We start from the raw sequence: 18,631 nt of genomic DNA on the forward strand, positions 1-18,631 counted from the left end.
CATCACAATTACATAAAGCAGTAACTCTAGCAGACTCGAATAACACACCATTAAACTTACACTCACATCATATGGACACAACACAACATATAAAAAGCATAGACACCATTAAGCAATCGTGGGCTCAAAAGGCACTCCATGGCAGGCATCCTTACGATCTGGCCCAGGATTTTGTTGACAAAACTGCGTCAAACAGCTGGTTAGCTCGGGGATGCCTCTTTGGGGAGACGGAAGGATTCATGATTGCCATACAGGATCAGGTCATAAATACTAAAAACTACAGAAAACACATACTCAAAGATGCAACACTCACAAATGACACATGCAGAAAATGTCACATCATGCCAGAAACTATACAACACATCACCTCTGGTTGCAAGCTCTTGGCACAGACAGATTATTTACACAGACATAACCAAGTAGCAAATATAATACACCAAGAGCTTGCAAAGAAACACAAATTAGCAGACATCCACGAACCATACTACAAATACATTCCACAGACAGTATTGGAAAACAACACGCACAAAATGTACTACGACAGAGCCATAATCACAGATAAAACAATTTACCACAACAGACCAGACATCACACTCATTGACAAACACAATAAAATCACATACATTATAGACATATCCATTCCAAACACTCACAATATACAAAACGCATGCACTGAAAAAATTAGCAAGTACACAGAACTCGCCCAGGAAATAAGGCATCTGTGGAGGATGGATAGGGTGCTTATTGTACCTGTTGTTCTCTCCTCTACAGGTGTCATACCACACACACTACACAAAAGCCTAGGCACATTAGAATTGAATAGAAACACATATATCACTCTACAGAAGGCCACTATATTGAATACATGTCATATTGTGAGAAAATTCCTGAATACAGACACACACACTGATACACTTCTTTAATTTCTGTTTTGGTTACTATGCCTTGACTTTGGTCCGGCATAGTACACAGCCACCGGTGTTAACCGAGTATATCTAACTTAACCCAACATAATAATAATAATCAGCGCAGAGCCCAAACGGTTAGGAGTTGAAAGTTGAAATTTGGTAACTAGTTGTCAGAACGCACGTGGTGAAAAAATAAGTCCGACGAGAGGATAAAGAAAATTTTAACAACTTTATTTTAATTTTTCACCCGCGTTTGTTAAATTATACAGGACTCTCGATACACGTTTGTATTCCGACACTCCTTTTACAAAATCACTTAAAACTCGGCAGAATCGTAGTCGAAAAACTCGCGACAAAAGAATTGATGTACGCGACGCGTTACAGAAGGGGCGCGAAAAAGAAACTTATAACTAATTACTTAAAACTACTTATGCTAGAGAGGGAAAGAGAAGATGTAGAAAATAGGACAGAACAAGACAAGAACGGGTACCCAAACTTAGCTAGTGAACTCGTGATGGTGGCTATAACTCGGGCCTTCTTGGACGATACGAGATTCGACGACCGTAGTGTTCGAATTTTCTACTTCGTGTTCTTTCGATAGACTTCCAGAAGAGCTTTTGTATCAGATTTCTAGAGTTCTTCTCTAGATTCCGTAACGTTCGGTTTGCTGCCTCCTTCGTGCTCCCGTCGGCGCGAAATTCCTGGAGACCTCACTAAACACGTCCTCACAGCTCGTCGTCTCGGCCCAAACTGTGGCCAGTCTATCACTCTTTTAGCCCCTGCAGGCTATCCCTTTTTCTTTGTCTTAAAACCAGTTCGTTGCCACCCGCTGAGAGAAGTTTCCAGAAGAAAGAGAGCAGGGAACAAAGGGTGGAGAAATAAAGGGAAGGAGGAATATATACATATATATATATGTACAAATAAAATATACAAAGAAAAATATGGCGTAAGACCACAGTACACAGGGTACGTCACGAAAACGCACACTAAGAAGGGATTTTTCGAAATTCTTCTCCACGGGGGAGAGGGACAGGATTAAAGCTTCTATATACATTATCGAGACGTGCCTAAACGGTTAGGAGTTGAAAGTTGAAATTTGGTACGCAGTTAGGGTATGTTAAGAGAACGCACACTAAGAAGGGATTTTTCGAAATTCCTCTCCACGGGGGAGAGGGACAGGATTAAGTCTTAACACTTCCATCAACAATGGAAGTGTTAAGTAACAATGGAAGTGTGAAGCAACAATGGAAGTGTGAAGTAATAATGGAAGTTTCAACAATGGAAGTGTTAAGAATGGAAGTGTTACGTAACAATGGAAATGTTAAGAGCCCAAACGGTTAAGAGTTGAAAGTTGAAATTTGGTACATAGTTACGGTACGTCACAAAAACGCACACTAAGAAGGGATTTTTCGAAATTTCTCCCCACGTGGAGAGGGACAGGATTAAGGCTTAACACTTCCATCAACAATGAAAGTGTTACGTAACAATAAAAGTGTTAAGAGAAAGCGACGTGCAAGACGCAGATGGAGAAAAAACGGGCGCTGGAGAAAAAAAAAGAGTAATATGTTAGAACATATTCTATTTTCAAATTTAAACAGATTAGTTCGGTTTTTCTCGACTTTTCTTCTTTAGAACATTCGATGAAAATCGAACGATATAATCAGAACACGTCGTGAAAATCGAACAATATTACAATATTCGATTTTCAAATTCGATCTTTCTTTAGAAATACTTAGTTTGTTGATGAAATTACTCTCTTTCTTTTGTGACTATAACGTAATAATCTTAATCTTCGCTATCGTTACTTTTGCCCGAGCAACGCCGGGCCTACCTGCTAGTAAAATATATTTCAAAAAAGTTTACATTAAAGCTTCGTATTTTTTTCTTTACTGTTTTGCTTTGCAAATATTAAGTCAGACTTTTTCATGTCCATTGCGTTATTCAGACAGGCGTAGGAAAAAAATAATTGATTACCATTCAATTATTCAACTCGATATATCCGGATGAAACCGTGAGGTCCTACACAAGGTCTACATTCCTCATCAAACACGCTTAAAATATTTTAGTAACGAGAAAAGAAAGTATATAAAACCCGTCACGAAGGTAAAATAAACAAAGTATGGATCAATTTTTTCGAAAGAAATGCCATGGCATAGTTGTTAAAGTCGTAAAAATTCCTGGTTGTTAGGACAGAAAAGATCATAAACAAAGATATGAGCGAAGGATTCAAAGTTCGATCACAGTAATTCGGTGAATATAATATATATATATATTTAAAATTATATCGTTTTTTGTAAGAATTATAGTTAATTAATTTGTTAATTTTTCCAGCAGATGGCATTATGTGCAAAGACAGCAATAAGATGTAGACAGAAATGAATCGATACATACAAATCCCATCAATAATTTTGGATGGTGTGTACGACATTATCTGAGTTAAAAGCATATGAACGTAACTGCCGAGTTTCATAGAAATTGGTCGAACGGCATAGGCGTGCATAGTGAAGAAACAAACAAACAAAGAAACGTCCTCATTTATATATATATTTAATAGTTTTATGTTTTTAATAGATATACCGAGGGCCTTAAAAAGATAGCGATCCTATTTTTTTTTTTTTTTAAATGCTTCTAACGCTTTGTAACGCCGTCGCACATACCTTCCAAAATTACATAATGTATATCCGCGATCTCTGGATCTTTTAATTATACTAAAGAATAATACACAGCACGAAATACCGAACATTACATTATTTCATTAATTAGACATATAATGTGCAAAGCAGCGACTTAAACACTACTTCTTCTTCTTCGTTCCAGTTTATATAGAGATTTTAGCCTGTTGGCCTTTTCTCCGATGTACACCGCTTAACGATTATACGAAGCGGTTCGAACGATATATAAAACGTTCTAAAGCTTCCACGTGCTGACCAAGGACTATATACTACAAGGATAGCCAGATTGTGTATATCTGTTAGCGTGACCTTGGATCTATGTGACGTCACAGCAAGCCTCTTCTTAAATGCGATTTTTATTTGTGCGATTTTTTTAATGCGAATTTTTAATTTGTGCGGTATAATTGGCGACTAGTCTCGTGCGATTCGTCATGTCTTACGTTGACTTATTATAGCTAAATAAACTTATTATAGCATAAATGCACTTATTATAGTAATATTATTGCATGAATATGCGAAAAATGAAATAATTTACTTTTTAAGTCAACAAAACACCACCTGGACAAAAATATGTAAAACAGACGATAGACCAGACGATGCAGTCAAGTGCTGACATCTGTTGTCAATAAATTCTATTTCGTACGGTTTTGAGTTATTTTCTGTGAGACTTTTTTTATGCGGTCCCTGTTGACCGCATAAAAAATATTTTTTAATTGTGTCGCGAAAACTATTATTTACAGCCATTCGTGAAGTTTCGTGAGATTTTTTAAAGCGGTCCACTATCCCCCCGCACTATATACTACAAGGATAGCCAGATTCTGTATATTTGTTAGCGTGACCTTGGATCTATGTGACGTCACAGCAAGCCCTCTACTTCAACATGACAGATGCTTTTAAATAACAAAATACGATAAAGTACTAAATCATTTCTTAATTAATTTCTAAATTACTACTAACTGTTAACTACTACACAATTTTCGGATTTAATAAGTGTATGTAAATAAATTTACAAGTCTTTTGTCTAATACGTATTTAATAAATTAATGAGCTATATTTTTTATTATGTGGTTATCTTACTTAACTTTTTAAATTTTTTTCGACAATCACCATTTTCAGAAGGCAATCTTTTCAATATTTTACATTTTTCTTGTTTAAGATTTCTATAATTAATTCTTATTATAGTTCTTAATTTACAAAAATCTTTTATTAAAGAAAAAGGTAAAACTTTTTCTTTTTTGATATTTCCACTGACAAATTCTGTACAACTCCGGGGCCTTTTTTATACGATTCACCGTGATATATTTCGAAATATTTATTCCATTCTATAATTTTTGCTAGCCATTCATCAGTAGGTTTGATAAGCTCTCCATAAGATAAATGCTGCACCCACGATGGAATGCAATAGTTGTGATAATTTTTAATTTTGCTAGTGGAATTACCCAAGTTTGGGAGTTTTTCTTTATATTTATAGGCAAGATATCCTGCTATATACTCGAGAGCATCGTGAGAAGTTTCTTCAGAGATTGTGTTAAAGTCTGGATTGCATGTAGAGTTTCCTGAAGATATATTTGAATAAAAAGTAGTTTTACATTCAGTATATTGGTCTGTATTTTCACTTGATACTTCTACATGTGCTTTCTCTAAAACTTTGGATATAATATATTCCTCTTGTATTTGATCTGTGGTATTTACTTTTGACTCTAAAATACCAGGATTTTTACCTAAAATAATCAATCTAATCCTATATATAGCATTCAGTGGGCTTGGATGTTCATTAGGACCCCTGCTTCTAATTTGAAAAAAAAAGTTTTCGAGACAATCTTGATTTAACTTGTGAGTGCAGATGTATTTTATATCAAAAGTCGATTTCATATCTTGGAAAAGATCAATTAGCGATTTCATTGAGATTATCATTCCTTTCTGAAAAATTTGGAGGGCATTTTTTCCATTTGCTCTCATTGTTGAAATTATTTTTATCATTTTATTTAAATGTTCTTCTTGTAATTCCAAGTCTACACCATATCCATTTTTGCTTGGAACAGAACCTTTTGGTGCATAGCTATTAAAAATATCGAACCACATATTTACATGTCTAATAAAATTACCCAATCTCTCTGCCATTTTCTTGTCCGTACCGGGAAGGTAGTGTAGAAGAGCTGTAGCCACGGTATTTGATAAAATCTGAGCTGCCAATTTAACATTTTGGCGCTGGCTTTTTTGACAGTTTAAATGTTTTTCATTAATTTTCCAACACGAATTCACTTCGGTATCGGTAATAGAAATTAGGGCTTGCAATGGAGTTTTATTTATTACAGAACCGTCTTCAAACTTAAAACCTACATCAATGAGCCAGTTTCGCAATAATTTCAGTAAATGAGGAGCATCTGCAAATATATATACATGATTTTTTGTATTTGGATGAAGGAAAAACGTTTTATTGATATTCACATTTAATTCTTTCCATAAACTTATATTACTGCAACTACAGTCACTGACGCAAGCTACTACATTATACGATAGTAAATAAAGTTCTGCTATTATTTTTAAAAGTATCTCTCTTGTCATTTTTTGATCAAACCCGATATAAACAGGTTGCTTCCAGTTTGAAAAAAGACCTCTTATCATGACGACTTGCATTTGATTGTAAGGTCCTAGAACTTCATCTGCAGAGACGTCATACTCTTCAACTGCCTTAATTTTCACTTCATCAAATGAAAGCACCACTGTTTTTTTCAAAAGGTGTACAATTTTCTCCAGCCAATTTCAACATTAATAAGACATCTTTTAATATTCCTTGTCGTAAATTTACTCGAGATGCCCATTTCTTTAAAGACGATACACATGGCAAAGGATAATGCAGTTTATTTTTTAAATATAAGTAGCATTTTTTGCTGTAATACCTTAATGTTAAGGCTATCGACATATCTTCTGTGTTCCAGTTAACTCGTTTTTTCTTTTTTGATAGTAATGAAATTTGACTTTTTGTGAAAACCTGTGTCAACAAATCTGTAGTTATCTGGCTAGATTTTCGTAGATTTGGACGATAGATATTTCTTCTTTTGTAATATCGTAATAAATCGTTTGATACTTTTATTCTTTTCTTATAATCTTCTTTCAATTTCTCATATTCTGATTTTAAAACATTATATTCTTCTAACAGCTCCTTATATTTAATTTCGTAATGATATTCATCTTGAAGATTGTTACTATTGTTACCATTATTTGTTAAAAGATCATTAACTTCTTTTTGTTTTCTTTTTGAACTTCGTCTTTCTCGTTCCGTAACTGTTGGGTTCATTCTATCGGGAAGATTTAATGTAGGGATAGCTGTTTTCTTCAGAATCTTTCTAACTGGTAAACCTGAAATAGAAAATATTCTGCAGTTTTATACTAAAACAAGCAAATTAAACATTCACGCACAAAAACAAGTAATTTATATGAATGAACTGTACTTATGACTTACCCAACAATTCATTTTGTAAATCTCTTTCATAATCACTTTAAACAAAATGAACAGAACATATTCTACTTGTATCTGGATTAAATTTATCGCCCCTTTTGCAACGATTAATCCATTCAGACCTAATGCTTTTAGAAATTAAGTCTTTTTGTCTAGGAAACACGTGAAACGTTACATTTTCTCCTTTAGCTTTTATTGCAAGAAGGTTATTATTGCAACCATACACAGCACACCTAGTACCCGGCATTTTGTCCTTCACCTAAACATAAAAATATAGCTTTAAATATTTAATGACTTATATTTAAATCATCTTACCTTATAAACAACTTAGTCAAATAAACAATTACAGAAATATTAAAATAAATCACTTCGTTAATAACAAAATTGGACGAATATTAAAGCGAAAACTAAACACGTGCACACGCTGATATACGTAAAGAAAGAGGTCAGGTCTCGTGCTGACGTCACTAACTTCGCATTCCTGGCTAACATTGTAGAATAGGGATCTGGCTATCCTTGTAGTATATAGTCCTTGCGTGCTGACGAGGAGGAAGGTCGACGTGAGCCCAGTAAATAGGAGTGAGGGTTCGAACTACTGTTAAGTCTATTGATAAAGTGCGGCCGAGGTCTTGACGGACCTCTTTATATTTTGGACAAGTAATCCAAAAATGGCAGGATGTTTCCGGAGCGTCACAGTTTGGGCAGTCGGGAGAGACACAAAGACCTCTGGAAAAGAGAAACCCGTTTAACGGGGCTGTCTCGGTTCGAAGACGGGCCAAGAGGGTTTCGGCGTAGCGAGACGAGGCGTACGAATATGGCCAGGGAACAAAAGGCCGGAGGTGATCCCGATCTTTTTGTCTTAGACTAGAAGACCAGGAGTCGATATAGGTATTGATAATAATATTGCGTGTGGCCCGGATTAGATCGCGTGCCATGAGGGGCTGCCTCCAGGAGCCGGATGGATTATCTTTTCTTGCCGCCTTGTCTGCTGCTTCATTGATTTGAATGCCGACGTGGCCCGGGATCTACCCAATCTCGACTGCCTTGGGATGCAAACTGATTTCGGCTGCTAAGTCGATTATTATTGCCGGGGATGAAAAATTAACATTACCCACCGCCTGTATGACTGATTTGCTGTCTGAGAGAATGGCAGTCGGATTGTCGAAACTGGAGCTTATTTGCAATGCTCGTTTTATTCCTAGAGCCTCTGCGCCAAATACGCTACAGTGCTCGTGAAGGAGCCAAGTTTCCCGGAGTTCGCGAGCCAGAAAAACCACTCTTATCGCCGTACGGGTACTGGATTTGGAGGCATCTGCCTCCAAGAGGCATTTGCCCTGCCAGGACGACTCCAGAAGCTCCTGAAAACGAGCGCAATTGACCTCCGGAGGGTCAATAGTAGAAAATGATAACTCGTCGAGGCAAAGATGAGGAAGAATGCTAACTGTGCTCGGTGCCATATGCCTTTGCCGATAGATGCGTGTCATTGGCAGACCTTCTCGGCGGAGATGGGATAAAACCCGGGAAACGTACGGACGCTGGTACAGGCGCCAATGATAATATTTCAAACAGGGTGCCGTGAGAAAAATTGAGTGTAGGGAGCTAAACGGGCCTCTGGAGATTTGAACGATAGCGTGGGACATCGCTCTTAGGCGTATTTTTGTCTGTAACGGAATATAGCCTGTTTCGGCATACAGCGAGATAAGGGGGATAGACTTAGGGACCCCCAACGCCGTGCGAAGAGCGGTGTGTATTGGTTTTTCGATACGACTAATCGTGGTGGGAGGAGCGCCATCAAGAAGAGGAGCGCCGAAGGATGCCATAGGACTTAGAACCGTGTATACTAGACGAAGAATGTCATCTTTTCTGGCACCATTCCGGCGCGAGGCGAAATATTTTAATAAGGAGCTTGCGCGAGTCAGTTTCGATCGCAAGAAGGTTTCGTGTACACGCCACGTAAATGTTTGAGAGAAATAAATACCTAAGATACGTAATGACGAACGTTGGGAAATAATTCCCGAGTTTAGAGACAGTGCTATAGGAGGGCGGTGGATTTTCGGAGAGAAATCTATAGTTGCACTTTTGGCGGCGGAGAATGACAGGCTCCATGTTACTGCCCAGTGTTCGAGGCGGTGAAGAGCCGTCTGGATGCGGCGAGCGGCTTGAGTAGGGCTGGTGCTTGTGGTCAGAAGATAGAGATCATCAGCGTAGAGAATTGACGTTACATTGGCTGGGAGTGCTGTCCATAGATCCGCCATATAAAAAGTGAAAAGGACAGGGGCGAGAACACTTCCCTGCGGAACACCGTGCGGAAAGGCGTGAGGTGCTGATAAAACACCCCGCCAGCGGACTTGGAATGTACGATTGCGGAGAAACGATGAGATCCAAGTGAGCAACCTCCCTCTGATGCCAAAATATTCCAGTTTTGCCAGGAGTCCCTCCTGGCACACTGAATCGTAGGACCCCTCTAAATCGAGGGCGACCAATAACGTCTCGCTCGGGCTACCGCTATATGATGGTGTAGTACCACTAGCGCTTCCTCCACCCCTCGGTATGGAAGAAAGCCAAAGTGATGACTATGGAAGAAGTCGGTAGGTACGACCAGGTTCAAGATACGATTCAGAATCATCCGTTCGAACAATTTGGTGATGTGGGAAGTTAGGGAGATGGGCCGATACGAGGAGCAAGAAGTCGCTAAGCGGCCTTGTTTTGCTATTGGAATAATGATGGCTGAAGACCAATCTGGGGGACAAGTCCCAGAGATCCAGATATCATTCAAACGGTCCAGTAAGATAGAGAGGCCCACGGAAAAGAGAGACCGTATCGCTAGGGCCCTCACCCCGTCTGGACCTGGAGTAGTTGATCTGATCTTGCGAAGAGCCTTGTAGAGTTCTATCTTATTGAATAGACTATCATCAATTATGAGAGGCCTCTGACGAGAGGGTCCCTAGAGGAGCGAAAAAACCCGTCTGACGGGCTCGCCCGAAAAAGGAAGCTAGGGCGTCTGCTTGTTGTGTTGGAGTTAATAAAGTATCCGAGGTCTGATTGATGTTGTGGGTCTCCTCGGGCGCCTGTGGGGTCCTCAGGCGACGAAATATCCGGTAGAGAGTAGACTGCGATGGAGGGGAGGCACACAGGCGCCCCCACCACTCCCGTCGAGATTGGCGGGTCTTCTGACGGAGTTTCGCCTGTAATTGTTTGTATTTGTCCCACCAGGAGTAAGATGCATGCCTACAGGCAAGACGGAACGCACGACGTTTTTGCGCTCTAATGCGGCTGTATTCGGGGGTCCACCACGGCGGTGTACCCGAGGAAAGAATAGAGCGAATGGTCGTGTTAGCGTTAATGGTTTCGTGGATGTTATCGACGAAGGAGTAGTAAGAAGTGGGATGTGAATCCCTGGAGATCCAAAGCTGATCGAGGTTATTGGAGTATTGACTCCAATTTGTGGTACGATGGAAACGTGGGGCAGTCGTCGAGCTAGGGGTGCCCGGGAGGGATAGAGTGATAGAGATCGGGGCGTGGTCACTAGTTATTGTGTCGGCGTAAGGGCGCCACGAGGCGGAGCCCAATAAGTCCGGGGAGCAGAAGGTCAGGTCAATGGCCGATGAGCCGTTAGGATGGAAGTAAGTGGGCTCCCCCGGACTTAAACACTACAGTTCGTTATGCAACACTTCATGCGACACCCGTTCTCGATGCCTTCGGTGTTTTAAACGCGAACCAATGTTTACATTATTTAAAAAACTGAATAAATAATCAAAATATTACATTTTTAATTTTTTGCATTAAATTAAAATTAATATAAAAATAAAAATATAATAAACTATTATAATAATTCGTAAATAAAAAGATTTAATTATAAAAGATTTTACGGTCATTCCCAAACTCGGACCGTTTAACAGAAGTGGGACACGCATTCACGACGCCATCTTCACATTTTAAATACCAAGCAACTTTTATATTATTTTTTAGAAACTAAAAATTTAAAATCACGTTAAAAAATTCTTGAATTAATTAAATTTAAATTAATTTTAATTATTATTATTTTTATAAATAAAAATAAAAATTTAATTAAAATAAAAAACACTTTATACGGGATATTACGCTAGGTGTCGACGTGTTTGTTTTCTGAAGTGGGGGAAAAAATATGTAGGATTTCTTAACGATTTTCGGAATAGTTAAAGAATATGACGCTACATAAACCATAGGCGAAAAGAATTCCAATAGTAAGTATATTAAGTTTATTTAGGATTCGATTTAATTTTATATTTAGAAATTTTTTCCCATTGATTGTTAACGTGATGGTCGTGAGAGTGAGTTACTGATCCAAAACAATTGTAAATTACGCGTTATAATTGAAATTACTCACTGGAAAAATAGCATTAAGGCCGAAACACGATTCATTTCTGTGCCACATTATAAAATAGCATTAAATCCCTCGTGTAAAATTAAATTAGAAAGTTAGAACTTGTATACTAAGCTACTTATTTAGTTAAACCTGTATAATTAATATAGAAATATGCTCTAATGTGGTTCATTAGAGAGGGATTTCGGTAGGGTCGTCGAGAGGGTAGTTGGGAATTTTTCCCCGAGCACAGGGAAAATATTAACTGCCCATATAAAATTAATGTTATTGTTACTAACAGGAAATAAAATCTTTTAGATTGCTTTTTTTTGTTAATAAAGAAACATATTTCATTTATTCGAAAATGAATGCAAAAGGGGGTGGCTCTACCCTTTCTGTAGGGCTCTCGGGAGCTTGCGCGGGATTTGAGGTACAGCAGGTCCGTTTTGCCACTTATTTTTGAATGAATGAAATATTACTAAAACCAACCACTGCCATATGCCGTTGGGGCTGTATAACAGCTATAATACTAATAATACTAGTGTCAAATTGTTTGGTAATTTATTAGTATTATAGCTGTTATATATCTGACGGCATATGGCAGTAATTGGCTTTAGTAATGTGTGTGTCGGGTTTTTGTAGAGTTGTTTGTTTATAAATGAAACACATGCCCCCAGGCCGAATTGGAAAGAAAAATTTTTTCACAGGCCGAATGAAATATTAAAATTAAAAAATGTTAAATACAAAAATGATTCATTTAAGTAAATAAATGTTTAATTATATTAGTATTATATTTCTAGCAAAGCACACGAATTACTAAGTTAAATTGAATATTACCTGTATATCTTGAATTACTGTCTAACATACATTATGTTAAATATTAATATTTTAAATTTATCATTTTTTTTCTTTTATTCTGGCATTATCACACAGACGAGTACAAAAGTTGTAAATCTCTATAATGGAATATTTTTAAAAAATAAAAAAGTATTGCGAATCCATTTGACCAATTATTGGAAGTTAAGTAGCTAATGTTAAAAGATTAATTGTGGGCCGCATAAATTCATTAAGCGCATTAAGCAGGCTGTATGTTGGCAATGCCTGGCCTAGGGGGTATGCCTTCCGTACGTAACTGGCCGCTATTTAGGTGTTAAAGATGTGGAAAAAACCCAGAAAACTCTACATGGTCAGCCCGTCCTGGAGAGGTGTGAACTCACGACTGAACTACTAGTGTTTGGGGAATGGAACTGCTTGGCCACTGGTGGGCCCCCTTAAAAACTCTCTACAGCCGTCTTGAGTGTGACATAGAAAATTTCCAAACTTTTGTTTTTTATGTAATAACATGATACAAAAGTGATGTAAATTAAAGTTTGTTTCGATAAGTAGAGAAAAATCTGTTTTTTTATACATTTTGTTGATTTTATTTTTATATTTTTATGGCATTTGGAGAGGGGATAACACTTATATTTATGACCTGACCAGGGGCCGTATTCTGGTCACCGTCTCTGGTCTCTCGTCTCTCACAAGCCAGTTGCTGATTGGCTAATCATTCGGATTAGCCAATCAGCGACCGGCTTGTGAGAGTCAAGAGACCAGAGACAGTGACCAGAATATGGCCCCAGGTTCCATCATATTAATAGTCTCTAAAGTGTCTGTGGAAAACAGTAATTTATTTAAAGATTGGAAGTATTGTATAGTTAAATTCAATGCAAGAGATCTTTATTCTGTTATATTTAATAAGTCAGAGGTAGTTAAGTAAAGATTACAATATATATTATTTAAATGATGAAAGAAAATTTCCTGATATAGAAATAACTTCATTCAAAGTTGTAAATTAAAATTACTCCTTTGTATGATTTTATAATAAAAGTACTCTTTAATTAGTTTTTCTGCACTGTGGGCATTGAGAGGATCTTTTTCCAGGCCTGTAATGAGGCAGTTGGGTGGTTAGGGACAGGATTTTGTGTATCCACCACCATGTAAAATTCCAGGAGAGTTGATTACCCAAAGCAGTATGCTGACACTTAACTACCTCAGCCACTTGCTGTCTTACTAGTTTGTTTAGTAATGTTTAGTAATATGAAATTTGAATAATTTTTTAAAATTTTTGAAAGATTGAGTAATTTTATTTCTCCTATTTTTATTATACAAAAATTAAAAATGTAAGAATATGTTTAATTCAATCTCTACATTTTATTTGAATATGTGCAGTATTAATAATAATTATTTAATAAAATTGTAGATAACATATAGAATGAACTTTTAAATGTTTATAGAGATTTTACGATATGTAAAATGCATGTTATAAATGTTATTTTTTGTTGAGTTGTGTTACGAAAAATTTGTTTTTAGTTGTTCATCAAATTCTTGATGAATAATAATAAACAAATTTTTGATATCTTGAAAATATGTTGATAATTTTTTTGTCTAATTCTTTGATGTCCTCAACATATATGCTTTTATGGAGATCAAAACAAAATATTTCACTTAAATCCTAGTACTTTTGGCTTTCCAGTCCATCTTCAAGGGCACCAAAACTTGTCAAAATCTCCATTTCAAATTTCATTTCATATGCAAAACAATTAAGAAAACATTATGAAAAAAATTTTTAAACTAATTGAATTAAAAAATTTAATTTTAATTCTATTAAATAATTTGAAGTTTGAATTTTGTCTGGATTTTTCATAAATAATTCAGGTTGAAAATTGTTCTTCATTTTCCATTCATGTTGAGTTGCAAGTTAGGTTTTTTATTTTTCTATTATAGCTGATTGTAAACTCTGATTATGTACACCAGGGGTGGCCAACAAGTCGATCGCGATCGACCGGTCGAGCGCCAAGCCAATTTTGGTCGATTGCTCGTGATGTCTTGACTTAATGTATTATATTTTTAACCGAACGCAACAGTATGCATGCAGTTATGACTCGACTCATAAGCAGTGCACCTCATACTGAAACACAGTGTATAAACGTAGTATGTATTTCACACCTCCCCCTTCCCACTTAGACTATGCCTATGACAACAAGTGGATCGCAACACATTTTTAAGATAAAAAGTAGATCTTACGTACACAAAAGTTGGCCACCCCTGATGTACACCATCTGCTGAAGATAGTGTGCATGACTAAATGTAACACTTTTTCTATGGGGAAAATCCTTTTCCAAAAATTCTCAGAAATAGAAACAGATATAACCAGTTTGTGTTGAAATCCTATTCAATTATTTTATTAACATGTGGTTCATGAATTTTCAAAAACAAATTCATTCATTTTCAAATAAATTAATAAATCACATTATCCACTTTTTCCATTAGAAACACTTTAATATATAAATGTTTTCAGCCACATGTAGGGGCCTGTGCCTCTATACGTGGCTGACAATTTGACAGTTTCGACAATAATCAAATTGAATGTCTATAACAAAATAAAAGTTTGGAACAGAATATTGGAAGCATTTTCTATGAATTTTTAGTCAGAGAAAATTCTGAATTCTATCTGCTTTTAGAAAAGGATTTTCCCATAGAAAAAGCATTATGTTTTTAATACCATCTGTTGGAGATTGCATGCATGATAAAATAGATTACAATCAGCCTTAAAGACGGTACAAAACTAAGCAAATATTATTTCTAAGTCCTTAAAATCCAATATAATTATTAAATTTCTCTACAGCCCACCCATGTCTGAATAACAAAACTTACCAAACACTGATAGTGGTGGTGGGTTCATGAATGATCAAAAGGAAGCCATGTGGATTTTTTCCATATTTTCTGCACTTGTCTAACATTTATATAAAAACTGGTTTTCTATAGAAAATCCTCATGAGAAGCACACTGTTGGCAATGCAACATGTAATCCAAGTGTTGCATTGCCTTATCCCATCAAATCAAACCAAATCAAATTATTTCTGACATTATTTTGAATAATAGAAATAATAAATTTTTGAGCATTATAGCAAGTATTCTACTCAAGCATTGATTTTATTGTAAATAACTAAATATCAAATTTGTTGAGGTATTGGAAAAAACTCTTGGAAGCTTTTAATTTTAAAGAATCAATTTACACATCTTACATATCCGAAGACAAATTCTCAATTTGGAGAACATGTCTTCCTTTTGGATACCATACAGTAATTTTATGTTTAGCTCTAGTCTCTCTCTAATGTTCTATCTTCACGTTAGGTTTCTGAGTATAGCATCATAATGCCCATATTTCACAATCATTTAACAACACATTCCAGTTGTAACACTTTATTAGTTTGTTCCTTGATTGCTGTTTCATAAGACCATGAAAGATTCTTCTCTTCATATTGAATGCTTCTTTGGCCATAGCTGTTCTTTTAATTTCCTTTTCACTTCTTCCATCTTCACTTATCCAGATATTTAAATCCAGTTACCAGTTTGACTCTTTTGTTATTAATTTGGATTTGTATTCTTTGCCTTTCTTTTCCTATCCACATGGACTTTGTTTTGTTCACATTTATCCTCTAAGTAGATTCTGCAATCCTCTCCTAATTCATTCACCAGTCTTTGGAGACTTGTCTCATCTTTGATCAAAAGGGTCATGTCACCTGCAAATCTAATGTAATTTATATTTCTGTCTTAAATCTTAACTCCTTTTCCATCTAGATATTCATTTAACACTTCTTTTAGATTATATTAAAAAGTGTAGGGTACACTCAGCATCCTTGTCAAATTGCTCTGCATATTATCACTTCTATCTCATCATACCCCATCTTAATGCTTATTCTCTGACCTATATATAGATTCCAGATCAGTCTTCATTCTTTCTAATCAATCCCCTCATGTTTTATGATACTTGAAATAACAACTTAATTCATATGCTGAATAATTTGAATTAATTAAGGTTTTAAAAGAATATAATTAAGTTAGAATCTAAGTAACAATAACTTATCAGTTAAGTCATATTTTATTTTTAATAAACTGCTATGCAGTTTCTTCATAGTGTGAATGCAACGTATAAATTGCTACTGCAGTAGTGTGAATTGGCGTTAAGCCATTGTAAAAGAATTTTTAAGCATATGCGTAACTCAATATTATTTTTTATTGTACCTTTAATTTGCAAATTTTTACACTAATGAAGAATTTAACGATTTTAGAATTGTATGAGAAAGTGATGCTACAATTATAAAGTATCATTTGACAATTTTTTCAAATAGAAATACTGTTAACTCTAATTGTATAGTAGCTTTAGATGTAGTCACACATTATGCAGATGGATAAAATCTTGAAAATTTTGTATCAGTTTAAAGTTTTCTCCATTTAACTGAGGGAAATTTTAGTCGATATATAAATACGAGAAAAATAATGTAAGAAAGAAATGATCTCGGTTATATATTATTATATTTTGGATGGGAATTAAAATATTTAAATGCTTTTGACTATAAATATTAAAGTATGAATGAATTAGGCTAAAGAAATAAACCTTTAAGGAACAAATGTGTAATATAGTAACATTATACAGGTGTTAAATATCTTTGAAAGTTTTTTAAATACTGAATTTTATTTTTATAGGTTACTCGGGACATAATTTTCAGATTTAGCTTTCATCTTAAGCATATAGATTATAATTATGAGAAAAAGCAGAAATACAAAGGTACCAGTATGAGAACCGTTTCAGAGCTTTATAAAATTAGTGCTGAGAAATAAAGCTGCTTAATAAAAATTAAACAGCAAATTTTTGCATAAATGATAAGAGCAGTTTAAATATAATTAAAATTAGAACTGATGTTTTAGAAAGATTTTATTTTTTTCTAGAAGAAAATGGATGAAGAACAAGAGGAAGCAGGATCTGCCGAAGAAGAAGCCGTAGAAATGGACGAGAGTACCGAGCATGTGGATACAACTTCCAAAACCGGTCGCAGTGTACTGAGTGGGAGAGGTGTTACCTTGAATATGTTGATGAATGATAAGATTTTATGGTCTGGAGAAGGTGTTCTATCTATAGATTATTTGGTAAGATTTTAATGATTTTAAAACTTATATTTTTAAAATATTATATTAATATTATATATTTACTCTTTCTGCACTGAGAAGGTTTTTTTTTTCATACCTGTCATGGGTTTGGCCAGGGCCATAGTAGGGGTTACCAGGTGGTGAGGGATAAGGCCCACATATCTGAGACAGACCACCCATGAAAAATTCCTAGGGTTTTCTGTCCAGATTTGATTCTGGTTCTCCCAGAGCAACAGGATGATATCTTTACCACATCATACATCTGACTGACTATATTGATATATCATTTTGAACCAACATATTAAATTTGTATTTGTTGATTATGCTAAAGTATTCTACTACCAGATGTAAAAAGAAAATTATGCTAATACAGGGTGGGGCAGAAAGGACAGATGATTTTGAAATGACTAGAACTCAGCACCAGGTGAAGTGACGTTTGAGTGACGAGATGTTTGAAAGGAGGCATAAAGGTAGTGAGGTCTTAGCATTGTCTTTTTAGTTGAAGGCATGGAGCCATGGACGATAGAATGATGCGTGTTTGCATATGACTGTTTCCTCAAGAATAACAAGTCTATAATGGCAGTTCAGCATTAGTTTTGTTGTCATTTCAATATCCACAGAAACAAAGCTGTTTCTGTTCTTAATACCATCTTATGTTGGGTTAAAGCACTTCGTATGTGAGGTACACTCATGAACAAAAGACCACCAGGAGCACCACGAATGTGATGTACCCCTGAAAATGTGGAAAATGTCAGACTAGCCTTGCTATGCAGTCTTCGTCGATCTGCTTGGAAGCATTCTTCTGAACTTGGCATCAGTTATCATTCAGTATGGTGTATTCTGCATTTAGACCTGTATTTCCACCTCTACAAATTGGTCATTGTAGCAATGGTAGAAAGAGTGGATGCCAGCTTCTAAAAACGTCTTCAGAAATGCATCACTGATAACGGATACCACATGGGAGATGTTGTTTTCCACACTTGATTCTGTAAAATGCTATTTCAATGCAAACTCACATCTTGCAACAAATATCTTTTGTAGTAACAATTACAGATGACGTGATTTTTTAAAAAATGTCCACTCTTTCTGCCCCACCCTGTACTAATATACTAAACATATGAAAAATAAAAGTTAATGTAGAACTTAACAAATCAATATATCAATATACAAAAAGCTTAATATAAATTCCTCTTTATATTAATGCTATTTGGCCTTAATATTAAGCCTGATAAACATATTTAACTGTTCATTTGATATTTGAAGAAATTATCAAGTTAGT

At 35.7% G+C, this 18,631-nt stretch overlaps 1 protein-coding gene across 2 annotated transcripts in view; it reads left to right on the forward strand.

The window, feature by feature from the left end:
• Window positions 1-11,150: 11,150 nt before the first annotated feature.
• The window catches only part of LOC136974589 (MPN domain-containing protein), a 34,538-nt gene continuing 27,057 nt past the window's right edge, over window positions 11,151-18,631 (forward strand). The window contains exons 1-3 of one of the 2 annotated variants that reach the window (XM_067269511.1): window positions 11,151-11,263; window positions 16,912-16,993; window positions 17,155-17,352. In XM_067269511.1, the coding sequence (XP_067125612.1) occupies window positions 16,970-16,993; window positions 17,155-17,352 (222 nt within the window). In that variant the 5' untranslated portion in view covers window positions 11,151-11,263; window positions 16,912-16,969. The remainder of the gene's footprint in view (window positions 11,264-16,911; window positions 16,994-17,154; window positions 17,353-18,631) is intronic. The other variant, XM_067269521.1, reaches the window with a different exon arrangement.

This window comes from Centruroides vittatus, unplaced genomic scaffold, assembly GCF_030686945.1.
Source record: "Centruroides vittatus isolate TY-2023 unplaced genomic scaffold, ASM3068694v2 contig_1079, whole genome shotgun sequence".
NCBI classification, from domain to species: Eukaryota; Metazoa; Arthropoda; class Arachnida; order Scorpiones; family Buthidae; genus Centruroides; species Centruroides vittatus.